At 33.7% G+C, this 27,711-nt stretch overlaps 2 protein-coding genes across 3 annotated transcripts in view; both read left to right on the plus strand.

Annotated features, from left to right (window-relative positions):
• The first annotated feature begins 3,486 nt into the window (after nucleotides 1-3,486).
• Nucleotides 3,487-7,191, plus strand: LOC123702271. 2 transcript variants are annotated; one of them, XM_045649964.1, is made up of 5 exons: nucleotides 3,487-3,627; nucleotides 4,586-4,702; nucleotides 5,044-5,150; nucleotides 6,060-6,150; nucleotides 6,717-7,191. In XM_045649964.1, exons 1-5 carry the CDS (start codon nucleotides 3,573-3,575, stop codon nucleotides 6,803-6,805), a joined length of 459 nt encoding a protein of 152 aa, XP_045505920.1. In that variant the 5' UTR covers nucleotides 3,487-3,572; the 3' UTR covers nucleotides 6,806-7,191. The 2 variants fall into 2 exon arrangements, with proteins under 2 accessions (XP_045505920.1, XP_045505921.1); XM_045649965.1 differs by having other exon boundaries at nucleotides 6,060-6,184; nucleotides 6,717-6,829.
• An 8,865-nt stretch (nucleotides 7,192-16,056) lies between these two features.
• LOC123702505 (RNA-binding protein Musashi homolog Rbp6) overlaps nucleotides 16,057-27,711 on the plus strand; it is a 77,316-nt gene continuing 65,661 nt past the window's right edge. Inside the window, exon 1 of the mRNA XM_045650282.1 lies at nucleotides 16,057-16,180. Within this exon, the coding sequence (XP_045506238.1) occupies nucleotides 16,113-16,180 (68 nt within the window). The 5' untranslated portion in view covers nucleotides 16,057-16,112. The remainder of the gene's footprint in view (nucleotides 16,181-27,711) is intronic.

Genomic DNA, 27,711 nt, shown 5'->3' on the forward strand with positions numbered 1-27,711 from the left:
CAATGTGTAAAACAAAAACTGTAAGAAATTCATTTTTTTTGTTTAAAGTATTTAAGAAAGAAAACTATATTTATCAATGTGTTTGTCTTTTGAAATAGATACAGAGAAAATTATGAGATTTTTTTTTATGAAAAAGACATATTGCTGCAAGTTTTTTTTTCTACATTTTGACATGGTTTTTCTACATTATGACATGGTGGTTGATAAAAATTCTTTGATCAATAATAATGAATGAGGTTTTTTAATGAGAATTATTGTTATAATAATTCATTAATTAATGACATACGCACAATTTGTATAAATTTGAATATTTTTAATACAGTAGTTCAATTGTGTATAATGTTAGTAAATCTTAATATATATAAATCTCGTGTCACAATGTTTGTCCTCAATGGACTCCTAAACCACTTAACTGATTATAATAAAATTCGCACACCATGTGCAGTTCGATCCAACTTGAGAGATAGGATAGGTTTTATCCCGGAAATCCCTCGGGAACGGGAACTATGCGGGTTTTTCTTTGAAAACGCGGGCGAAGCCGCGGGCGGAAAGCTAGTATTTTTATAAATATAACTACACTTTGCTATTTTTTACTGTATAATAATTAATAACAAAAATCCAAAATTCCTATCTATATAAGAAATTCTATCGAAACCGGTGCAGTTATTTCTGAGCAATTTTTTTTAATTTAACTTGTCAATGTACTATAATATTGTACAAGAAACACTGCCATTAAAAAATGAAAGTGATTTTTTAAAATCCGTAAATATTTGTGTGCAATTTAAAATCATGGTAAATGTTTTTGAAGTGAACCTTCTTTAGGCGCGTCGAGAGTAAAATTTCAAGGTCGCGTCATGGCAATACCGTCACGTCATGTAGTAATGCGACGATTTACGAAATCGAATTTTACTAAAGAAGTTTTACTTCTGACACGTGTGCTCGGCATGCATACTTTAAAGATTGGACATGGCATTTTATAAGTTAAAAGGTATAGATAGGTTATTAGCGCTCCAGGAGTAGCTAATTGGCCACATTTCAAACTCAAACATTTATTTGTTCAATTAGACTTCTTCTAGAGGCACTTTCGAATCGTCAATACATATTTTTAACATTTACCACCGATTCGGAAAGCAGTATCTATGGAGAAGAACCGGCAAGAAACTCCATAGTTGCTCTTTTTACTCCAGTTGTCTCTTTTTCGCTCACGATAGTTGAATCATGCCATCTCACTTTGACGTCTTTGACGTGTGCGAGTGTGCCGTTTGAAGATCAAATGTTGTGTTGGTAACCTATCTACACCTTTTTTACTTATTTGGCGCCATCTGGAGTTATTTTTAAGAATTACTATTAAATTTAATTGTCGTGGACATTAATTATTTTATAACCTGAATTTTTTTTAAATGCTAAATTGTGTTCTGACGAAATGTTGATACTTAGAGCTAGCGCGCAAGAGCAACTTTTGTCTCCGCAACTATTTTGTCTCTCCCATCAACTCTATGGGGAGTTGCGTCGCTACTTGCGCGCACTTTCTTACCAGCCCATAGATGGGATGACAAAATAGTTGCGGAGACAAAAGTTGCTCTTGCGCGCTAGCTCTAAGTATCAACATTTCTTCAGAACACAATTTAAACACAGTCTAACTTTAAACCAGGGATCTGTCATTTTAATAGTTGTCTATGTGAAATACGACAAAACCAGATTAAAGAGAACCCGCGCTTAAAGTTAAACATTGTCTAAAGTTTTTTTGTGGTAAGACTGATAGAATTTGTTTTTATGTACATCTTGTCAATTTTGTATGCAATAATAATTTATGGTGAAGTTAGTGTGTTAACTTCGAAGTTATTATGAAGACAAAAATTAAGAATGGAAATTTTGACAAATAAAAATCCGGCCAAGTGCGAGTCGGTCTCTGACAGAAAAGGTTCCGTACTTTGTAAATATGTCGTATTTCTTTTGGGTTCTTATTTCTCTTGTGTTAGATTTAACACATGTAAAGTGATGTTTATTTTCTATATTTATTGTAAAAAACAGCTCCAAAACATAAGTCGAGTTCTAATAATGTCAAAATAATGACTAAGGAACCCTAAAACGACATTAGGAAATTTTCCGCCATTTTCTTTGTATAGGTACTTACTCGAATGTATATAAATGTGTTGCTAGCTCTAAGTGTTATATCAGGGAGTTTGTAAATATATATGCCTCTGGCAACCGAACCAAAATGAACGAATAAATATTTTGTAAATTATTTTGTGTTTTATTATCTGTACTAGTTGTTACACTACAATTATCCTTTAATTATTTAAAAAATACCTTCTAGAAGCTAAACTAAATATGGATCCCTGAAGATGTAAGAAAAGCAGAGTGATTAATGATTAAGGCTACTTTTTACCGCATTCAAACAACTCTTTCTTATGGAAAAATAGGTTACGATTTGGATTAGCATCACTTCTAAATTTATAAATTCCGGTAGATGGCGTCTTTAGAACTGTCCACACGAGCAAGTCGCGGGAAACAACCAGCTTGAATAAATTTCCTCTTTCAAACAAAATACAAGAAATAATCTAGAAAAAAGATTTATTTTTGATAAATATTAAATATCAATAACTTTTTATATAGCGGAGCTTTCAGAGTTATGGGCAGGCCGAAAATCAAGGAAAACCATACATAATTATTTCAGGTTACCAGGAACCGATTTTTGTTTGTTTTTTGTTGTCGTAGATAGTTTTTTCTTTAGCAAATATCAAGAATTGGAGTTATTTAGAAGAGTCTGGCCAGTCAAAGCTGAACCCAATGTTTTTTGTAGCGGCCACACTATGGAATGTCATCATGGCGTTTCGGCGTAGTTAGTTGTCAGTTTTGTTGAAAAGGGTTCAAATCCTTTACTAATTTAATAATGTTTAAATCCTGCTGTGTTGTGTACATAATGCACCTATATACTATGATCACCTTTATGGATATCAAAAGTATCAAAATGTTTTTTTCCTATAAAAGCCGATGTTACCAGGTCCATATTTTTTAAATTTGCCGCCCTTTACTGGGTTCAGCTTTGGCTGGCCAGACTCTACAATAAAGTTAACCTTTCTCTAAATGCAAATTTCCAATATCAAAGTATCTTAGAAAAAATCAAAACTATCACTGTCATTGTTATACTGTCAAACCTGTCAACTTAAATAAAAAGTAAAAACACGTCATGTTTTGAAATTAATGTTGAACCTTGTTTCTTTGAATACCCCCTTGCTACTTTGATTTTTAGGTAGTACCTATTGATTTTCCATTCAATTTTAAATATATAGGTACCACAAATTCATATTAACTGCTACTGTTATTCTCTGGTAAGTAACTTTTTAGTACAACATTTTCGCTAACTTCGCGACTGTTGCAAAAGAATACTTGTTTTGGTAATTTAACATTACAAGTATTCATTTCAATCGATTTTATACTAAACAATGGCTAATTAACATACCTATTTTGTAGATTTATTGAATATTTAAGTATATTTAAAAGTTTATCGACCTTCAACTGCGGATTTTTTCAGCGTGGGTGTTTTAATCAAATTATTACAAATAATTAAAATGGACCCACTGGTAGAGGAAACACAAGAGAATATGACGTCGGAGTCAATGTCAGGTATGATTTTATTTTAATTGCTATCATCATAATATATAAACATTATTATAGTAAAATATTTATCAAAAAATAAGTTACTACAAGGATTGGTGGCCTATTTTCGAAATAGATATTATATATCATATTTCCTCATAAAAAGATATGTACCTACTATCAATTTTAACCTTCAACACACAACATCTCTGCAATTATTTTTTATTCATACTCTTATCCTACTAATATTATAAATACGTAAGTTTGTGAGGATGTGTGTGTTTGTTACTCTTTCACGCAAATTCTACTGAACCAATTACAATGATTTTTAGCACACATATAGAGGGTAACTTGGATTAACACATAGAATAGGTTTTATCCCGGAAATCCCACAGGAACGGGAACTATGCGGGTTTTCCTTTGAAAATGCAGACAAGGCCGCAGGCGGAAATCTAGTAGGTAATATGTATATTTACTTCTACATGGTTCAATGAATAAACATAACAATTACATACATAACTAACTTTGCTATCAGTTTATAGGTAATCATATTATTATTTATTCCTTTTTAAAATAAGCTCGGCATTTCCAGAATAAGCTGTATCCCTACTAATATTATAAATGTGAAAGTAACTCTGTCTGTCTGTCTGTTACACTTTCCCACATAAACCTCTCAACCGATTTTGATGAAATTTGGCACAGTCAATCGTTAGACCCTGAGAAAGAACATAGGCTTTTATCAAAACACCACGCAGGCGAAGCCGTGGGCGGAAGTTAGTTTTACGTAATAGAAACAGAGTTAACATCCAAGTATGTTTAACTATATGGGCCTGATGATGCAATATAAAGATATTTTATTCATCATGCAACATTAAAACTTAAAATTACAGTTATAATAAGGATCAGTTTTAATTAAAACCTATATTCATATGCAAAGCAACGCTCAGTTCACAGTTAATACATAAAAAGTAAACAAATATTCCAGTGTATGAAATACTAATGAGGTCGGGGCCAGCGATGATGCTCCTCACGCTGCTCACCATATTCCTCACGCACAAATGGATGCAAAAGAAGAAGACGCTGGTCCAAGGCCCAGAGATTGGTATGTTTGTTTGTTTTTTCTATACCTCTGTACCATAGAACTAAAAAAATATATAGGATGTTTATTAAGTAAATAAGTACTTATAAATTTATAAAGAATAGAAAAAATTCGATCACGAGGCGGGACTCGAACCCGCATCCTTTCGCGCCATTCCGGGGCGGATGCCTGACCAAATCAGAATTATTCAAATGTAGGATTAGTCGGTTTAATAGATAGAGTGATTCAAGAGGAATGTTTTAGTATATAATTTATTAGTTTTTAGACAAAGCGGGCGAAGCCGCGGGCGGTAAGCTAGTAACACTATAAATGATAAAAATTAATGTGACAAAAGTATTCTTCAGACCCCGAGGTGCATAGGGTTCGGATGGCTGCGGTGCGAGAGACCCGCGAGAGACAACAGCGCGAGTGGTTGGAGGCTTCTAGGAAGAAGAAGGAGGAACAGGAGGAGGTGAGGGTTTCTTTTTTCTTTTAACCCGCCATCTAACGGTGCATTTACATCAAACGAGCAAATGCTTATTACCCCACTATGTCAAATAATTTTAGTGTAAACAGGCGTAGAGCATTCTTTGTGTATTCGAAAAGATTCCATGCAATGTTCTAATACTGAACAACACTGAATACGAGTTTTCGTATTGAGAACGCTCTTGCTCTAGCTCAAAAATTTATATGTTCGTTTGATGTAAATGCACCGTTAGGATGCGTCTTGCCTCCTCTGTATTCTACACCAGAGACATTGATTTCGATTTTTTTTATGTACTAAAATTGTGTTCTGTCAAATAACAACACATTTTTTGCTTAGTAATTTTTACTGATTATTTTTTTAAGGGCTGATTTTTCCATCCTTGGTTAAAACTTATTCTTTGAATAACGTATTAAACTACCATTTCAAAAAGGTATCCTACTTGCCCGTATTTGACAGTTTACAGGTGACATTTAAATATTATCATGTAATACATACTTTATTGGACGGGTAAGTTTTAACCAAAGATTGAAAAAACGGCCCTAAATATAATGTAATACTTTTAAGTTTTAAGATCTTTTCGTTTATTTTTAAGGGTACCCTACTACATTTTTCGAGAATTTTGTTGTTTGTTTTTATTAATGTTTTTTTTCTATAATAGACTTTTATCAACCATGTACAAGCAAATAAAGATATTTCATTTGATGTATTATAAATTTTAGATGTTTATTATATGTTTAAATGTTTATTTATTTTTTTAGGACTAAGAGGAAATTTTAATTTAAAATGAATAGAAAAAAATTCGATCACGAGGCGTGACTCTTTATAAATTTATATTTATAATGCCATAAAACCAAAAATATCAAATTCAAAGAGGAAATTATTTTATTTTTACAGAAGGAGAGAAAGAAACGCGAAGAGTTGAAAGAAAAATTAGAGAAGTACGGCACAGCTGCGGGCGGAAAGAAACTGGGCACGCCCGATGATGGTGAGGTTTCGACGAAAGAATAGATTATAAAAAAGTACTTATTTTTTCAAATCTATCCAATTAAAAACAAAAAATTAACTTTGTTAGACTATTTAATAGGAAGCTAATTTTTTTTAACTACAATTTTTTTGATAACGAAATCAGTCCATACATTTTCGGGAGATGTGAAATCATCATTTTTGTTATATTTTTAATTTTTACATCAATTCGTACTTATTTTTTGACATTTCTCATTAAACCACTTGCTTCATAAATTATACATGTTTAATAATATATTGCCTGACCGGTTGGCTTGGCTGGTAGTGGCCCTGCCTTCCAAGACACTGGTTGTGGGTTCGATTCCCACCCGGGGCAAATATTTGTGTGATGAAGATAGATGTTTGCTCTGTGTCTTGGTGTTAATTATCTATATAATTATTTATTTAAAATTATATATGTATGTTTATCAGCCATCTGGTTTCCATAAAACAAGCGAAAGCTTAGTATGGGATCAGATCGTGCAGAGTGTGAAAATTTTTCCGAAATATTTATTTATTTATTTAAATATATTTTCTCTAATTTTTCAGGTTACCTCCCCTTAAGTGGTGGGGGGGCAACGTCTTCGTACAAGCCGCCAAAAAGATCCGCCTGTTCTAAAGGGGGCTGTGGGAAATAAACAATATACATAAAGCCCGGCCGTACACGGACTGCTCGAGCAGTTAACGGCTGAGCGACGTACACGGACTGCTCAAGCAGTCGATGACTGCTCGAGCTGTCGCTATAAACCGCACAGTTGACGGCTGGAAGCGGTCGCGACTGCTCGAGCAGTCATGTGTACGGCAGTGAATTAATGTCTATAGTTCACCGCGCGGTCGCGGCTTCAAGCCGTCAGTCTCAACTGCTTGAAGCAGTCCGTGTACGGCCGCCCTAATATACCTTTTTATATTTATAATGTAGGGTACTTGATAAAAAAATTTCATATCGAAAATGTGTTCTATTTTGGAAGTTGGCATGAACATGTGAGGTCACATTACTCATATAATAAATAAGTTTATTGCAAAATGTGTGTTTTATTTTATTTGTCCCTTTTTTAATTGATAAATTTTTATTCAAATAAAAGTTTGGTTTAAAACTACGAAGTGATTTATTTAAAATTCTTAGTGATTTTAAAATTAATTATTATAGTTTTCACAAAAAAAAATAACATTTTTAAACAGGTTTAAAAAAAAACTGGTGAGGTAGTTAATACGTACAGATTTTTCTCGTAATGTCGTAAAATTACCTATTGTATCTATTTGATTTACTAACAACTATATACTGTATTTTTTATTAAATTAGAAATCAATAATAATGATTGATAAACCATTTTTTCTCTCGGTCATTTTATGTATGTAACGTATTAATTAGTACTTCCTATTGTTTGAGTTTATGTTTGTCTGTCGATAAATATTCACCCTCTGTATTAATTATGTTAACATATTATAGTATGCTGTATGGGCTCAATAAATAATTTTACAAAAATTTTGTTTTATTTGTTCCTTTATTTACCTACAAATTTTAAGAAAAATCATTTGTATCTTTTGTAAACAAAGGAAAAGGAACTTAAAAGATACCTACTATACCAATTTTAATAATTATTCTAACAGCAAGAAGCTATATTATCATTTTTGAGTGACAGGTAAGTACGCTATAGGTATATTTTTTTCATTTTAAGAGTCCTAATACAAAATTGCGCTGGACGAAAGCTATTATTTTTACGTTTGAACGCGATCATCATGTAGTCGAGTAGCAAAGGCTGAAAGCGCTCAAAGTGGAAACATTATACCTAGGACCTTATTATCTCGTTATCGTCTACTCCACCAATTCTAATCTAGTATCGTGGGCTTCCCGACGACTACGCGCGGGAAAAACGTTCTTTAGTAATTTTGTGTCTGACGGAGCAGCGCAACGTCCTACTCCCTAGCGCGGAGCGCGGTCTGCCGTAACAGCGTTTGCGCTCCCGTATATAATAGAAAATACTAGAGAACTTTAAATTATTCCATTACTTTCATAAATCATATAATATGTACCTATTTTTTTGATTGCAAATTTTTAAGCATAAATCTATCATTTAATGTGTATTTTTTATTTATTTTTTACTCTGTTGTATGTTTTAGAAATTCGACGCCAAATACACATAAAATTTCATCAAAGTAAGGCTATTTTAACTTAGATTTTCTTTGAATTTTTGAATAAAATTACTTAAATTGTCTCGAACATATTTTAGGATGTCTCAGTGTCTTTACTGTTGTATATTTTATAAGAAAACTTCTTCTTTTAAATTCCGTGTTAACTACAAAGACACGAACGTCCCGCATGGATAAAATGGAAAGACGCCTCAGGTTATTGGCTATTAATCAAACTGGACAATGAATATCAATAAATTGTCTCGAACATATTTTAGATATTGAATGAATCTTTAATTTAAGATAATAAAACACATTGTTACTAATTTAGTTTTGTTAAACGAGCGCCTAAAGAATTACAGAAACAAGTCAAAATCACTCGCAAATCGATATGGACTCTTAACTCAATCCAAACTCAAACATTTATTTAGGTTTTCAAATATACTTCTTCTAAAATCACTTTTGAATCGTCGTTAATTATTAACATATTTTTACATTTACCCGGGCAATACTGTCCAAACGGCAAATATTAAAAACATCAACATAGACCACGCGATTCCAAACCGCGTACCGAACTACCGAATCTTATATTTACCTACTTTCCGGCTTCCGCCCGCGGCTTCAACCGCGCGCGTAAATGAATTTATCCTTTTAATGCTTATGTTCCTGTAGGAATATTGATATATAAAAAAGTAACTCCCTATGACAGCTATCTGTTAGTGAAAGTCCCGTCAAAATCGGTCCAGTCGTTCCTGAGATTAGCTGGAACAAACAGACAGACAAAATTTGTAAAAATTACTATGCATTTTGATATATTAACTATGTACAGTGTAGTGTTGCCCAAATGCAAGTACAAGACGAGACTTAGCCAGTCTTGGTCTTGGTCTTGCGCCAATACACCTCGTCTTGGTCTTGGTCTTGGTCTTGCGCTCTCAGTCTTGGTCTTGGTCTTGCAGCAAGAGTCTTGCAAGTCTTGCAATTACCTATTAGTCTCTTACTATTTATTAAAGTTTACTTTAAATCTTAGAAAGACGTATTAGAATTGGAACATTGCGAGCTTGAATTAACATAGCCATAGTAAAGATCAAGCAGATTAATAAATAACTGAAGATTTGATAAGAAATTCGAAAAATCAACTGACCTATATGTCGTTTTCCATGGAAGTAACTGTTTCTTATTAAACATTTATGATTTATTTTTGGAACACCTGTAGGTACCTACTCTTAAAACAATTCGAAATTATTTTGCATGAGTATACCTACGCCCTATGGCGGCAATCAAATAGTGTCAAATGTTATGATTTCGGCGTGGCGGCAACGATTGTTTTAGATTTCAAAAGAAGCCGCCGGCGCGTGTATCATAACCATGTACTTCCGAAAAGCGGCAAATTTCTTTGAGAAGTAAGTACAAAACCTTTGATGCCGCATTATCAAAGTGCCGATGGTTAAAACATAACTATGCATGCACTCAGTTTGATTTTAATAGATATTTTTTTATTCGCTATGTTTATGGTATTAGTCGTAATGCGCATAGGTCCAGTTTTTCATATTCTTTGATACAGTTTTTTTGCGTCTCATAGAATTCCTAAGCGTACCTACCTATACACCGAACTGTTACACCTAACTACTCAGTGAAATAAATAGCGCTAAGTCCTAGCTGCAAGACGCAAGAGTCTTGCAGGCTATGTCTTGTTCTTGCTCAAGTCTTGCACGGTCAGTCTTGGTCTTGGTCTTGCTAAAAATACGCGGTCTTGTTCTTGGTCTTGGTCTTGCAAAAACGCAAGAACAAGACCAAGACTGCAAGACCAAGACTGAATTTGGGCAACACTAGTACAGTGTATAAATCCGTAAGCATTTAGTAAAAATATATTATTTCAATATCAAAAAATCTAATTTTATTATAATATTTTGTAGGTAGATATACTTAGATATACATACAACAAAGTTATTCGCTACTATCGCTACGACCGATTGTTCGCGCCCGTAAAAAACGACGCAACGCGGACGGCACAAATTTTCATTCTGTTTCCACCAATGGGCAACGTGGTTCTCGAGGAAGGTTTTTTTATATAATTTGGCAGAAAGCTATTACTGGTCTCTTCGAACGAAACTATGGGCAAAAAAATTATCGAATTTGTCTTTTATTTTTCCTTCACAACAATTATTAATGTCCTCTTTATGATGTAGAATGTAGATTACAACTATTTTTAATAGAATACCTATACAATTGAACAAAGAAGCTATTTGCAGAAGTCTTAGCAGAATGTACCTTAAATACCTATACAATTGACAAGTGATAACTGCGTTAAAAACAACCGACTTCAAACTTGCACTTGCAAAATTTACAAATACCTACAGACAAAAATGCTCATAAAATAAAAACTACTGGGCCTATCCGAATAAAATTTTTATGGGACCAATTCGACACCATCCCGCATCGAACAAAAAAAGAATCACGTAAATCGGTTCAGAAACCTCGGAGTAATCGGTGTACATACATAAAAAAAAAAAAAAAATATACCGGCCGAATTGAATAACCTCCTCCTTTTTTTTGAAGTCGGTTAAAAATAGATTACTATATTTTGCAGAAGTAACTAGGTACCTAATCTTAAACGCAACACCTACAGAATAAAATATCCAAGAGCAATGATTGTCGAATTAAAACACAGTTGAAAAACTGGTAGTAGGTAAGTAAAAGAATAATAAAAACATACAATTATTACAAAAAAACTATGCAATACTTACCACAGAATTATGAAAATAATAACTAGTTTTGTTACCAAAAAACTGCTAAGTCACGATTTTTATAGTCATAGTTACCACAATAAAAGATATTTCATCAAACCATCATAAAACATTTATTTTTTACTTTACGCCGGTTAGTACGATCTATGGGTTTACCTTGCTTACGAAACCTATGTCCAAAGAAATTAACATTATCTTTATCATCATCACTACATAGTATAATACAAAGTCGCTTTCTCTGTCCCTATGTCCCTTTGTATGCTTAAATCTTTAAAACTACGCAACGGATTTTTATGCGGTTTTTTTAATAGATAGAGTGATTCAAGGGGAAGGTTTTAGTATATAATTTATTAGGTTTTATACAATACGGGCGAAGCCGCGGGCGGTAAGCTAGTTAATATTATAAAGCTGAAGAGTTTGTTTGAACGCGCTAATCTCGGGAACTACTGGTCCGATTTGAAAAATTATTTCGGTGTTAGATAGCCCATTTATCGAGGAAGGCTTATAGGCTATATTATATCATCACGCTAAGACCAATAGGAGCGGAGCCATGCGGGTGAAACCGCGCGGCACAGCTAGTGAACAATATAAAGCTCGAGTTTCTTTTTTGTTTGAACGCGCTGATCTCAGGAATGAGGTAGTTACTGGAGTAAAGGCTAGGTACATCGCATCGCATCGTTTCCACGGGCGCAGCCTAGGCGCGGCGCGGCGGACCGCTTCTCGTCTTTCTGGATTGTCGCCATTCTCATATACATAATAATATTATATGGGCTGATGACGATGATGATTAGATTGTAATGTATACATTATATAATAAAATCGTAGGAAAGCCCAAACTGTGGATTGAATATTTTTTAAAAGAATACTTGGGGCGTACTGTCAAAGACAAAAAATAAAAATATAGTTTTTGGAATTTTTGTCTGTTTGTCGTTAAGTATGTTCTGGCCAAAAGGTAGGTAAAGTGACTTCAAATTGGTTACAGAGATAGCTTGAGACCTGAGGAAAGACATAGGGTAGGTTTTATTCCGGAAATCCCACGGGAACGGGAACTATGCGGGTTTTCCTTTGACTACGCAGGCAAAGCCGCGGGCGGAAAGCTAGTACTTTTAATAATTAACGTTTGTTTACGTACACGTACATTATATTATTATGTTGTTATGACTGTAAATGCTGATACGTGTAACTCTATATTTCGTATATTATATTACCAAATGTCATATTATATTATTCTAGATAATATTTTTGCTTAACTATTCAATATAATTTGTTAAGTGGTAGGTATTACACACCGTCTCTTTAGAACAATAATTATCCTATCCTATCCTTCCTAGTTCCTACTAGGTAATATTATAAATGCGAAAGTTTGTGAGGATGGACGTATCTGTATGTACGTATGTTTGTTACTCTTACACGCAACTACTACTGAACCGATTAAAATGAAATTTAGCACACATATAGAGGGTAACTTGGATAGGGATACGTTTTATCCCAGAAATCGCAAGGGAACGGAAACTATGCGGGTTTTTCTTTGAAAACGCGGGCGCAAAGCTAGTGTTATACAACAGTTATATTAAACTAGAATGGAGAAAGAACAATGAAAAACATGATGGAATGATCAACGACTCCCGATAGAGATTACTAGATAATAAATCTCTCATATCACACAGAAGGTTTTTTAACTATTTACCTGACAGTGAAACCGATGTATAATTTTAACTACTTACAACAGAATAACGACTCTGCCTATACAAAAATATCACCAATATTCCTGCCGTTATAACGGCGCATTTACATCAAACGAATGAGAACAAGCGAATGCCCATACTAACCACAATGTCAAATTCTCTTAGTGTAAACAGGCGTAGAGCCATCTTTCGTTGTTCTTAGTGCGTTCGAAAAGATTCTATGCAATGTTCTAATACTGAACAACACTGAATACGAGTTTTCGTTTACACTAAAACATCACAAAAGAATGCTCTTGCTCTAGCTCTAGCTCTACGTTCGTTTGATGTAAATGCACCGTTACAGTAAAATAATTTTACATGATACTAGCGGTCCGCCCCGGCTTCGCCCGTGGTACATATGAAAAATAGATGTTGGCCGATTCTCAGACTTACCCGATATGCACAGAAAATTTCATGAGAATCGGTCCAGCCGTTTCGGAGGAGTATGCAGACTAACATTGTGATTTGTGACACGAGAATTTTATATATAAGATAATAATTACATTTGGTATCTTTTATGATGGTCGTAGTCGATTTTTCATATTAAATGGGTACCTTAATTTCTGCCCCGACGTAAGCGCTATAAATTCTCCCTCTTATTTTGGAGACGTTGGTTAAAATAATGCAAATCTGTTGCATTCTTAAATTCAAATGGCTCTTGATATTTTTTTAAATTATCGGATTTTTAACAAGAGTTTATGGTTTTAAATTTTATTTCTGTCCTTCTCAAAACTTTCCCTGTTTCTAATAGTAACTTCATAACTTTTACCTACCACCTACTTAAAATACATTCCTCCATAAACTCCTGTTAGTTAACCAAATTTTAAGATTTCTTCAACATTTTTCAATAGAGCTATGCTTCTTTCAGGATAGTGTCAAAAATCAGTTTGAAAATGGTAATAGGTATGTACACAGATCTAGTGGTATGTACATGACTACATTTACATAGTTACATTACAGTCAATACGTCGAAAAGCAAACAAAAAATTGATTTTTCATAAAAATGAAAAATATTATAATAACTAGATATATTTATAAGTACACTTTCTAAAATTGTAACGTACCTACTCAAACTCAAACATTTATTTATTCAATTAGACTTCTTCGAGAAGCATTTTTGAATCGTCATTACATATTTTTAACATTTACCACTGATTCGGAAAGCAGTATCTATGGAGAAGAACCGGCAAGAAACTCCATAGTTGCTCTTTTAAAATCGTGTCAATATACAATTTATTTTTACGTAATAGAATTTAACATATTATGATATTCCATCTAATTCGCTTCATCCAATACAGAGAAATAGGCAGATGGACAACATGACTTTAGTTAAAGGGTCCCGGCTCCCTTTGTTTACGTGACCCTAAAAGTTAAATAAAAAAACTCAAAATTAGACTTTAGGCATAACCCACTGCCATTTATTAAAAATTCACTAGTTATGTAGTTAGGTACATTAGGTATACTGATTAAATTATTAATTTATTTCTGAAATTAAAAATGACGAAAATCTTCTCGCAGTATAACATTTTGAATAATAAAAGAATACAGAAAAATATTTGATACTCATTTAATAAACAATTATGTACTTACTTTTAGATTTTTTATCTAAAGTCTAAAACCTCCTAAAAGAGCATTAACGGTTACTTCTAGGAAAATATTTGCACGAATTATTTTCGGTAATGACCCTTTTTCAGCCTTATAATATGCACTTGGTCCACCGTCCAAAAAATATATTAAAAAATAATAATATGTATGTTTATTTATTAATTACTAGATTTCCGCCCGCGGCTTCGCCCGCGTTTGCAAAGGAAAACCCGCATAGTTCCCGTTCCCGTGGGATTTCCGGGATAAAAACTATCCTATGTGTTAATCCAAGTTACCCTCTATATGTGTGCTAAATTTCATTGTAATCGGTTCAGTAGTTTTTACGTGAAAGAGTAACAAACATCCATACATCCATACATCCATACAAACTTTCGCCTTTATAATATATATTAGATATTAGAATATTAGATATTAGATTTTTTAAATTTTAACATACCTAAGTACAGTGGGTTATCAAAAATATTTTTTTGAAATTATGCGCGTGGAGCGCGGTTTTATTAAAGGTAAGGTCAAAAATTCGACCACCTGGAATAAATTAATTAAAGAAAGAAGAAATAACAAATGTAACGGAACAATAATTTAAAATAAGTACTTACTTACTTATTTTAAAAATAATATCGATATATTATCTCCTTAATGATGTTAACATCCATAAAGGGAGTTAATGCAATCTCAATCTCAAATCGCACTCAAACTCAAAAGTTTTCTTTTTGAGTAAACCTTTACAAGTGCTTTTACGTTTAATGTAATCGAATATAATACACTAGCTGCTCCGCGCGGTTTCACCCCCGTGGCTCTACTCCTGTTGCCCGTATCGTGAACCGAATGAATTTTTCAAATCGGACCAGTAGTTTCCGAGATTAGTGCGTTCAAACAAACTCTTCAGCTTTATAATATTAGTATAGAAGTATAGTAAAAATATTAGTATAGAAGTATTAACACCTAGACCTTTCAGTGCTGACCAAAATGTTATTTAATATTTATATTTTATTCCCACTAAGTGAATGAAGTGTCTGAAATAATAAAAATGTTTTGGTTATTATTAATATTGTTATTGTAAACAATATTAATAATTTACATTTATTAAATAAAATAAACTATTGCGAATTTGAATATGGAATAAAACATAATATTATTTTATACGTCGATAAAATACAGGGTGCTCTATTTACGACCTTGACATTGAATATTTATTAAAATGTTTTTTTTTTCTTTTTTACTTTTTATAAAAAACATAATATGCACATTCACTTGATAGCCAGTTTACTGTGTTGAACAAAACCATTTTAAGAACAGCTGATGTATTCCGTTTATTGATTGAAAAAATATACTTAATTTCCATATCCTAAAATTTTTATTACCTTATTAGTAAACATTTATACCAATAAGACATTAACCTTTCTCGTTTATCCCGATACGTTCATTGAATAAGTAGTTCCAAATACGTTTTTGAAAATAACATCAATTAAAATCGACGCGATGAATTAGTTTAGGCGCAACGAAGCCCTACAAAATGAACGGGGGCTGTACGCACTCAAGGAATACGTCGGCAGAGCACGGACTGCGGTTTTGTGCCTCTCGCTCCAACTGCACCGGCCAGAAAAGGACGGCACAGGGTAGCTTGTAACCAACATCGGGTGACGTCACGGCGGGGAGAGGGTGACAGCGCCACAGTCAGTGTACGGCCGGCCGCTAATACGCGCGGACGGGTGCACGATGCACGCGCGGTGAACAAAACAATCGCAATGCTGTTTGAGAATCCCAACGCGAAATTGTTCCCAGCTTTCAACATCCCACCGCCAGTGAGGCTCAGGTGAGGAGCCGGCATGTGTTTTGTGTCCAGTGTCAGTGTATCCCTGTGAAACCAGCGAGCAGCGCCACATTGTGCCGCTACAGCGACACGGCTAACAGAACGTCAATACAACGCTTAATTTTTTTTCTCATTCCTGTGAATGTGCCCTAACAAGAGAGTCTGTTTGACGAGACGCTAAGCTAGCTACGGCAATGTCAAAACGAATGATTTATATAATCCACATTACCGGCTCGAAGGACGGCTCCGCTGTAAACAAAAGAGGACCGTGTCGTGTTTTGTCGTGGTGTTACCGGTTGCTAAAGTCAGGCCGCCGCCCCTGCGTTCAAGCAACAGATAGGTTACTTAGGAGACCTATGTATAGAGCCTGGCTTGAACGCGAGTCATTTTAATATATTTGCGGCAAACTTTCAGTATCTGGGCTACGTCGTGACCGAAAAGTGCTTGTAATGCACGAACGTTATTGACTCGAGAATAATAGATTAATCTCGCTCCATGAAATCTGTAGGTGTCATTGATATTTTTAATGACGTGCATTATTGAGAAATGCAAGCAATGTCTCCAGTGCATCGTAAACGTTTTTTAAAATGGAGGATAAAATATGTCAATGCTTGCAACGCGAGCATTATCATAATAATGAAACGCGTGAATTCTCGGGGTTTGGCATGTTTATGAATTCGCAAATTGCTACAGCTTTTTGAATACAATAAAACAAACATAAACATCACATACGTCGAGTTCAATGCAAGGTAAAATATTGATAAAATATGATGCGCTACATGAAAGACGACAAAAACTTGAAGCTATAACAACGATGTCATCTAAACGCACGCTCAATTATCGTTGACTTACGTTCACAACAAACGAAATAGCAATAAATTAAAAGTAATATCACAGTATCGTTCGAATAAATCAAACTGGACTCATGCAACAGATGTAGAATAAAAATTTACCTGTCGAAAACAAACCGCGATTTGAAAGTAATCCGAGACTATGTTCAAGTTCGTGACGATTTTTTTACAATTAAGCCAGTTTTTATCAACATTTTTACAATCATCTCGAGCTACTTTTAGACGCTTTTTTGAATCGCAATATTACAACAATAGTTTGATCGGTTCAAGAAATTTCTACAGGAAATAGCCGGCGAGAAACTATTGTAATAGCTCTTTTTATATCGGATGATTATAAAACGTAATCACAGTTACGAAATAAATGATAACATCCCCAAAAAACTTTGCGTATTTATCGCAACATCAAAACGAACTCTTTAAAGCGTATAAATCTACATTTAACGACGATTTTCGCGTTTCAACGCTAAGATTCAGTGCAATCTTCAAATGTAACTACAAATCTAGTTTACAAACAGATAAATCAAACAGGAACATTATATTTATAGATTCTGGGTCTAACAGGTTATAATTAAACTTGACAACTTGCGTTGTAAATGAAATTACGGACGATGTCATGATTGACAATTCTGCTAAAATAGCCAACGATGTTTTGACGCCTGATAAATAATCTACAAGATGGATTTTAGGATATTTCATAGAACTAAAAGGTAGTTACTATGGCTAATGCAGAAAGCTTTGAGATAATGAAGATCAATTGTGAGAATACTACGACAAACGAAAGATTATATCATTTTTTATCTTCATCATAAACATTTAGATGTAGCTACAGCCCACGACGTTCCTCGTGTATTCTTATATGCAATTCCAGACCTCTCTCATCTTATCTTTCATAATTTATCTCCGTGCCAAGTTTTGTCCAGAACCGTTCAGCTGTTCCGTCGTAATTATTAAACATCCATCCATCCTAGTTTCCCTATTACATCATGGATGGAAATATAACAGCGTCAAAACATAATTAGAATAATCTAAACGGTTCATCATAATATTTGTGGGAATGGATGACGCCAAACTTTTAGATAAATCTATTTTAAATAGGTAATAACATTTATCGCGAGTGAAACAGCATGAAACAACTAGTCTCATGCGAATTGGCACTCGTGGAGTTTTGTTATACAAAACAAGACCGAGTAATGAGAAGTAATTATTGTAATGATGAAAAAATATATTTAAATAATTTTTTCCTCTCGCTATTCGCTATTCGTAACATTTTTTAAACTTTTTTTGGAATAACTGAGCCTTCGTTGTGGGTTTTTGTCACATAAAAACCTATTTCTATGTGCGTATGTATTCAGTTCGTTCAAATAAAGGAGTATTTAGCGTTCATTTGTTTTATAATTCTAGCCCGTTATTACTGAGTTTACAGGGAAAAATACCACATTTTTATATCTGTACTATAAACAGTATAAAATCTCTTATTTATTATCATAGACTAGTATTCCGCACGTGACAATTATAGATTTATATCCTCTAGTACCTAATCATTGCCTTTACTTTTGTTGCCAAAAAAGTAGCTTTTCCCTTCTATAAGATATCATCTATATGTAAATCCGAAACTCGACGTAATCCATTCCGCGGTTTGAACGTTATAATATAACAGATGAACTCATTGCAAATAAGATATGCATAAACTAATTTCTCTTAGTCCTTGTTAATACTTAGCAAGGTCGTCAGTTCGATTACCCGTACCGAATGTCAAAAATTAATCACATCTTATTATCAAACTAGCTGTGCCCAGCGGTTTCACCCGCGTTGCTCCGCTCCTGTTGGTCTTAGCTTGACGATATATAGCCTTCCTCGATAAATGGGCTATCTAACACCGAAAGAATTTTCAAATCGGACCAGTAGTTCCTGAGATTAGCGCGTTCAAACAAACAAACTCTTCAGATTTATAACATAGTATAAAACAAAGTCGCTTTCTCTGTCCCTATGTCCCTTTGTACGCTTAAATCTTTAAAAGTACACAACGGATTTTGATGCGGTTTTTTAAAAAGATAGAGTGGTTCTCGAGGAAGGTTTTAGTATATAATTTATTAGGTTTTAGATAAAGCGGGTGAAGCCGCGGGCGGAAAGCTAGATTATAATTTATAGCATAGATAATAATGAATCAGCGAAAATGTGTAATAAAAAATATCAAAATCATCTATTATTATTTTGCCTAATAAAACACCCTGTAAGTATATTGACAAAAAAACATGGCGTATTTATAAATATTTTATTTTAAATTGAAAAAATGTTCTATTAACAAATTACTTAACGCATTCTAATGCAAAAAAACTATATTAGGATAATAAATAATCATTCTAAATTCAATTTTATAACTTACGAAAATTCCGCAAAAATGTTTTAACTTTTTGGATACATTTTTAAACGTAAAGTTAATAATGCGTGCAAAGGCAATATTTTTGTTTTATCTTCAAACTCAAACATTTTTTTATTCATTTAGACTAAAAGCACTTTTGAATCGTCATAACATTTTTTAACATTTACCACCGATTCAGAAAGCAGTATCTATGGAGAAGAACCGGCAAGAAACTCCATACTATCCATGTCATTCAATAATTTTCACATGACGAAAATTCAAAAAACTATTGCCTAGTTCTAATTTCTGCAATATCTCTATTGAATACACAATACTAGCTTACCGCCCGCGGCTTCGCCCGCTTTGTCTAAAACCTAGTAATTTTTATACTAAAACCTTCCTCTTGAATCCCTCTATCTACTAAAAAAACTGCATCCACAATGCATCCACATCCGTTGCGTAGTTTTAAAGATTTAAGCGTACAAAGGGACATAGGGAAATAGGGACATAGGGACAGAGAAAGCGACTTTGTTTTATACTATGTAGTGAGTAGCGATGATTATTTCACAAAAATATTCTCGCAACTGAATTCATTTAAAACGGAACGAACTTTTTGCGTAATAAATTGCTGTTAAAAATTTTTTTTTGCTTTTTTCTAACAAAAAATATTCTCAATAGAGTTCTCAAAAGAGTTTTTGCAGATGCCGCGTAAGCGTTACATTTTTTGTTGTAAGAACTTTTAATTGGAGTTGTTTTTAACCGACTGCGCGCAAGGTTGTTTTTCGTATTTTGATTGTATGTTTTCTGGTGTTTAGCATAAAAGGGTTTGATGGATTTTAGATTCGTTTTATTTATTAGATACTTTGTAGATTCTCAATCTATACTAATATTATAAAGCTGAAGAGTTTGTTTGTTTGAACGCACTAATCTCAGGAAATACTGATCCGATTTGAAAAATTCTTTCGATTTTATATAGCCCATTTATAGAGGAAGGCTATAGGCTATAAATAATGTCACTAAGACCAACAGGAGCTGAGCAATGCGGGTAAAACCGCGGGGCACAGCTAGTATGTTAATATATAGGGTTAAACAAACTAGCGGATTTTTGGTAAAAATATTTTGTGAGTTTTCAAAATGGATGACTTTAATAAGTTTATAATACATTTTGATGATTATTCCTGTTTTTTTTTTTAGTTTATCTACTGTGTATGCTACTTAGATCATTAAGTATGCTATGATAACATTTTTATATCTAGTGTTAAATTAGATTTCGATTCATTATTTATAATTTTAGGAGAATACTCTAAAAATTGCTTCCTTCACGTTAAAAAACAGTAGTTCAAGTTATCCTCATAACATTAGCTACCTGCTAGTGAAATTCCGTTAATATCGGTCCAGCTGTTTTTAACCGGAACAAACAGATAGACAGAATATTTTTTTTATTTTGTGTTAGTTACTTTCATACACGTTTTATATTTGGATTACAGACAATTTTACACATAGCTATGTATATATAATATGTAAATATATCAAATTCTCATATCACTGTTTTTGTACCAAGCACCTCTAAAACGGCTTGACCGATTTTTATGTTGCTTTTTTTGTAAATTCGGTAGCCATTAACTATTTTCAACCGACTTTAAAAAAGAAAGAGGTATTCAACTGTACTTTTTCATATTTGATACCTCAATACTTTCGACTGGTTAAACCAATTGGGATAATGTTTTTTTCCATTTTGGTCTAGTTCTGATAATTTGAACTCGGATTAGTTTTTTTATTAAAAATAACTATTAAACCTTTTAGCAATAAAGATTTCCTAGTAGAACAATGTTTTCCGGGTTAGACAGTTTTCTATTATAGACTAGCCTTCCGCCCGCGGCTTCGCCCGCGTTTTCCAAGAAAAACCCGCATAGTTCCCGTTCCCGTGGGATTTCCGCGATAAAACCTATTCTATGTGTTAATCCAAGTTACCCTCTATATGTGTGCTTAATTTCATTGTAATCGGTTCAGTAGTATTTTCGTGAAAGAGTAACAAATTATTTATTAATTTAATACTTTATTGTGCAAGAAACGAAATATACATATAGGTTACTTACTTACTTACTTACTATCTGGCGCGGTGACCCCAAAGTGGGTCTTGGCCTCCGACAGCAAGAGACGCCACTTATCCCGGCACGGAGCGATGTTTTCCCAATCTCTTCTGTTCAGTGCCACTAGATCGTTGGTTACTTGGTCTGCCCAGCGATACTTAGGGCGGCCGACTGGCCGGCGGCCTGAAGGACGTCCCAAGTAAGCCCGTTTAGCAGCACGATCATCTTCCATTCGTATTACGTGGCCTAACCATCGTAGCCAGTGCGCTTTAACCTCTCCTAAGATGTTCGGTTCGTCGAAAAGACTCTCTAACTCCTTATTTGTTCTCACTCTCCAACTGTCGTCACCTGAGCGGATCGGGCCTAGTATTTTTCGGAGCACTTTGCGTTCCGTTACGAGGAGTTTTATTTCTTCCTTTTGGGTGAGCGTCCAGGTTTCGCAGCCGTACATAAGTATCGGCCTTATCACAGTTTTGTATATTCGGAACTTTGTACGTCTGCTTAATAGTTTGGACACCAGTATCTTGTGTAGGCCTGCGTTACACCGCAAAGTGTTTTGGACACGAAGTTCGATCTCCTCTTCTCTACTATTCGTGTCGGTTACAGGACACCCAAGATACTTAAATGTGGCTACACCCTTGAAGATGGAGTCTCCAACGGTAAGATCTTCACGTTTTTGTCTTGTATTTCTAGAAATACAAGACATATAGGTTACAATAATAAAAAATAAAAAAAGCACAAAGGGCGGCCTTATCACTATTCAGTGATCACTGCCAGGCAACCATAATATTAGTAGGATTTATAATATTAGTAGGATGTTTTTATAAGCTTAGTTTTTCTTAGACAATAATAATTAAAGAAGAAACGTTCTAGCTTATTAAACATGATGAAACAATAGACTGTTCTGTCGATTGATTGACATCGCATTATGAAATTACTTAGAGAAAAGTGGATATAAAAAACACGAAGAATAACAAAATGTATCAACTTATTTCGAAAACTTTTTTTAGCTATGTTTTCATCTAAGGGCTGATTTTTCAATCGAATAACGTATTAAACTACCATTTCAAAAATTTATTCTTTGCCCGTCTTTGACAGACGGGTGACATTTTAATATTATCGTGTAATACTTACATACTTTATTGGGTGGATAAGTTTTATCCATGGTTTGAAAAATCGGCCCTATGTGAAACAACCAATGAAAGATATAAAATAAATTGTCACAAAAAATTGCATTAGAAATGTAGGTACGTCACTTCAAATATTATCAACTAGCTGTGTCCCGCGGTTTTATCCGCAGTGCTCCGTTGGTCTTAGCGAGATGATAGCCTTATAGCCTTCCTAACTAACAACGACAGAATTTTTCAAATCGTACCCGTAGTTCCCGAGATTAGCGCGTTCAAACAAACAAACTCTTCAGCCTTATAATATTAGTATAGATAAACAGAACATGCCTACATGTCGTAACTTTTATTATAAGCACGTAACCTTCTAAGCGTGTAAAAACACGTAGAATGTATTGTAGAAGCAATTAAAATCCATTATTTAAACACTTTGAACAATTTCCTTATATTGTCTTGTATGCAAGGCCTTAAAAGATGGGACTTTTAAACAGGAAAGTATAATTAACTTTGAAATACCTGTTGACCTCTGACTTTGATTGGTAAAGGTTTTTCTGTTGAGGATAATCTTTGTGTATGTTAATTAGCTTTGCCGCGCGGTTTTACGCGAGCAAAAGCAAGTACATATATCTTTAGGCTATATAGCTAGCTACATCACTGCAAGCTACATCACTGCCGAGTATCATCAAAAACCTTTCAGTGTTTGTTAATCTTTCACGCAAATACTACTGAACAGATTACAATCAAATTTAGCACAAATATAGAGGGTATTTTGGATTAACACAAAGGATAGGTTTTATAACGGAAATCCCACGGGAACGGGATTTATGTGGGTTTTCTTGGAAACGCGGGCGAAGCCGCGGGGCCGCGGGGGGAAAGCTAGTTTATAATGTTAAAAACACAAAAAAACGTTTGCCGCCTTCCAAACGTTTTTTTTTTTAATGGTATTATCTACACATTAAAATCCATAACAACACTACTCCAATACCTAGATGAAGGAAAACATCGTTCAGAAACCGGCATGTCCAAGAATCAAAAGTTCGACATGTGACATCTGTCCGCACTCCGCACTCACCGCGGTGGATTGTAGCCGCCCTTAGCCGCCATACATATTATAGAAAGTGGGAAAAAATAGTATCATAGTGATGATTATGACGATGAAATTGGTATTATAAATAAGGATTGAATATTATTTGTTAATAAATTGAAAACTTACTTGTAATGGATATATACACAAACACTTAATCGATTTTGAAATTTCTTTCTCTAGTAGAAAGCTAGATATCGAAAAAACCGTTATCAAAGATATATTAAATACATAGAAGAGTAATGAAACATTAAAATAATATTTTAACACATTTATTTCACTTACAGTCTATTCTTCAATCCAACATAAAAAAAAATGTTCACAATGACAGATGTCAAACACTAATGGCGCCATTTCCCTGAAAATGTACAATATGCCAAAACTGTCAATAGATGGCACCACTATTTTTTAAATAAAAATACTTGAAAAATACCAATAAGCAATAATTCTTTGTAAAAAATATAATTTATACATAGGAGACTAATACAAACTGCACTGTTTAAAATAATCTTATAACTAATTATTAAATATACCTATTTAAATTATTTACAAAGTTTTGTTAATATAATATGATGACATAAATCAAATCAATTTTCAATTAAAATAATTTAAGTATGATATTAAAAAGTGCATGAAAAATCGTTATGAGTTATTCAATTTGAAGTTACAATCAGTAATTATATTATTATTATTATGAAACATGAACCGATTGAAAAATTAATCAAGACGCCATTCGATCTCATCATATACCTACTTATTAATAATCAATAATAGGTAATTAATTACTATAGACTGAACGAATTTAAATTAAATTTTTGCATGTATAGTTGTATCGAAATTTAATAATGGTCTAATTTTATTTATATGTGAAAGTGCTCTAAAGTTATAAAATAAAAATAACTACCTACGTTAAAAATAGTTACCTACTTCGAAAACGGAAAAGTAAAAAACAAAAAAATATTTGACATTATTAGGGCCGATTTTTCAATGCTTGGATAAAACCAAGTAAAACTTATCCGTCCAATAAAGTTTTACACAATAATATTAAAATGTCACGTAAACTGTCAAATACGGGCAATTAGAATACGTTTTTAAAATGGTAGTTTTATACATTATTCGACGAATAAGTTTTATCCAAGCATTGAAAAATCGGCCCTTAATAACATTAATTAGGTAGTTACTACATAAATTATTATGTAGATGTGCTATTTATATCAGTTAATAAAACCCCCTATAGAACATTTTTATAGAAACCTATAACCACTAACAAATTCTGAGCTATCTAATTTCGTCGATTCCCTAATCCTTCATAATACTGTTAATCCCGCCGCGACCTCCTTCGACATTCGATATATCTAAATTTGTTGACCCATTTTAATATATTTTCGACTTTTATCCGACTTTATAAAAGTATCGGGATTTCGTTGTTCGTTAAACTTATTTGAAAAAGTGCGTGTGTGCGTATCAAAACGTGTCAAAAGTGAAACTTCTTTGGCAAGATTCAAACTTCAAAGATACCAAAATCGTCGCCTTACTCCATGACGTGACGGTATTGCCATGACGAGCCCTTAAAATTTTCCTTTTTATATTTTTACTTTAACTACTTCACTTTAAAAATTATTGTGTGTATTTATTGTTTATTATACTATAGCTGCGCCTCGCGGTTTCACTCGCGGACGAACCTGCGAGCAAAACGAAGTTATTCTATAGCTCGACACGTTATTCTCAAATTTCATCCAAATCCATAGAGTAGTTTTTTGTGAAAGAGGAACAAACATGCATACCTACTTCCAGTTTCCATCCTCACAAACTTTCGCATTATCACTACATACTTAGTATAAAACAAAGTCGTTTTCTCTGTCCCTATGTCCCTTTGAATGCTTAAATCTTTGAAACTACGCAACGGATTTTGATGCGGTTTTTTTTAATAGATTGAGTGATTCAAGAGGAAGGTTTTAGTATATAATTTATAAGGTTTTAGACGAAGCGGGCGAAGCCGCGGGCGGTAAACTAGTTTATAATATTAGTAGGATAGAAGGATAAGCTTAGCAACTGGCTTTGCTTGCGTGAATTACCATACTAGAAAAGTATGATCTATTCCAGAATAAGTACAATTTTTATTATATTATCTGTTCTAAAATTCAGTCAATTTTGTGGAAAATTATTGAAAAGCATATAAAAATAAAAGAATACGCAATGCACGCTATGTCCTAACATGATTTATGATTGACACTCTCGAATCTCTTTAAAAGCTGGACCAATAAAAACAAAATCCAATTGAAATAGATAATCATAAAAATGTATGGCCTTGTCCGCTTTTTAAGTTCCTTTGATGTTTACCAGTTATTATTACTAGTACAGTATTATATTGTTTGTGGTTATTAGTTTAAAAGCAATTATTCCAAACTAGTTGCGCTCCGCGGTTTCACCCACGTGGCGTTATACCCACGCGGGTGAAACCGCGGCACAGCTAGTTCATCAATACAAACGCAGTGATATGCATTGATAAAAACCAAGTAGAAAGCGAGTTTCCACGCCAGTGCGGCTGTTATCCAACGATACTCGACCATTATCACGAAAAACAAAGAAATTATTAAAAGTATCTACTATTCACTAGCTGCTCCGCGCGGTTTCACCCCCGTTGTTCCGCTCCTGTTGGTCGTAGCGTTATGATATATTAGCCTATAGCCTTCCTCGATAAATGGGCTATCTAACAACGAAAGAATTTTTCAAATCGGACCAGTAGTTCCCGAGATTAGCGCGTTCAAACAAACAAACAAACTCTTCAGCTTTATAATATTAGTATAGATTGCTAACTTCCCGCCCGCGGCTTTTCTCGTAGTGAACGAAAATTCCCAAGGAAATCGTGGCCTATAATATGTCAAACTTATGTCAAATATATTTTTTCAGCTAGATTCCGTTTAGAAACTATTTTGAATCGTCAAAATTCAGAAAAATGATAATTTACCTTCGGTAACCTGATTTTTAAAGTTTAAGGAAATCCTATGTCACTGAACATGAAAATTTTATAAAAATTAAGAATGTTTGTTGATGTTGATTGATGTTTCTTCTCTTCAAAACAGCTGATCGGATTTAAATGGAATTTGGCACAGATATAGATTATATTCTGAATCAGCATAGTAACACGCGAATTTAATTAATAGTGTATATTAAAAATCTCTCGTGTTATAATGTTAGTTAATAAACTCCTCCGAAACGGCTGGACCCATTCTCATGAAAGTGTGCATATCGGGTAGGTCTGAAAATCGGCAATAGGAGTAAGACAGAACAACGTTTGCTAGTTAGAAAAATGCTTTCGGTGTTAGATAGCCCATTGATTGAGCCTTGAGGAAGGCTGTAGGCTACTTAGGTAGGCTATAATATATTATATTATCAATAATTATCATCACGCTAAGACCAGCAGGAGCGGAGCAATGCGGGTAAAACCGAGGGGCACAGCTAGTTAGTAATAATTACTTACGTATCTAATATATTTTAAGCAAAAAATAAAAGTCTTCAAGTTATTTTGTTTATTGTCACACAGTGACAGGATAAATCAAATTTTCTCACAAAACGTTCAAGAACCGGAAGCAAGGTGCCAAGTACAGCAGTTACGAATATTTCAACGGACAGACACTTAAAATTATTGTGACTAGATAACTATAAATAAAAATCAATGAAAGTGATTGGGTGCTGATGTGTGCGCTGTTTATGTTGTGTAGGGTGACAATACATTCGATTTTTTGTGGATATTTAATAAAATAGTTTATCTGTATGGAAAATTGTAAGTATTTTATGAAAATTCAAAATAAAAATATGCTTTCACAGAAGTTGAATAGTTTTTTTCTTGATACCCGGTTGAAAGAAACGTGTTATTTTTTCCTTAGAATATTTCTTCACTAAAAACAAAGTCGCTTTCTATGTCTCTATGTCCCTTTGTATGCTTAAATCTTTAAAACTACGCAACGGATTTTAATGCGGTTTTTTTTAAAAGATAGAGTGATTAGAGTAGATTCAAGATATAAT

The sequence above is a fragment of the Colias croceus genome, chromosome 23, assembly GCF_905220415.1.
Source record: "Colias croceus chromosome 23, ilColCroc2.1".
Taxonomy (NCBI): Eukaryota; Metazoa; Arthropoda; class Insecta; order Lepidoptera; family Pieridae; genus Colias; species Colias croceus.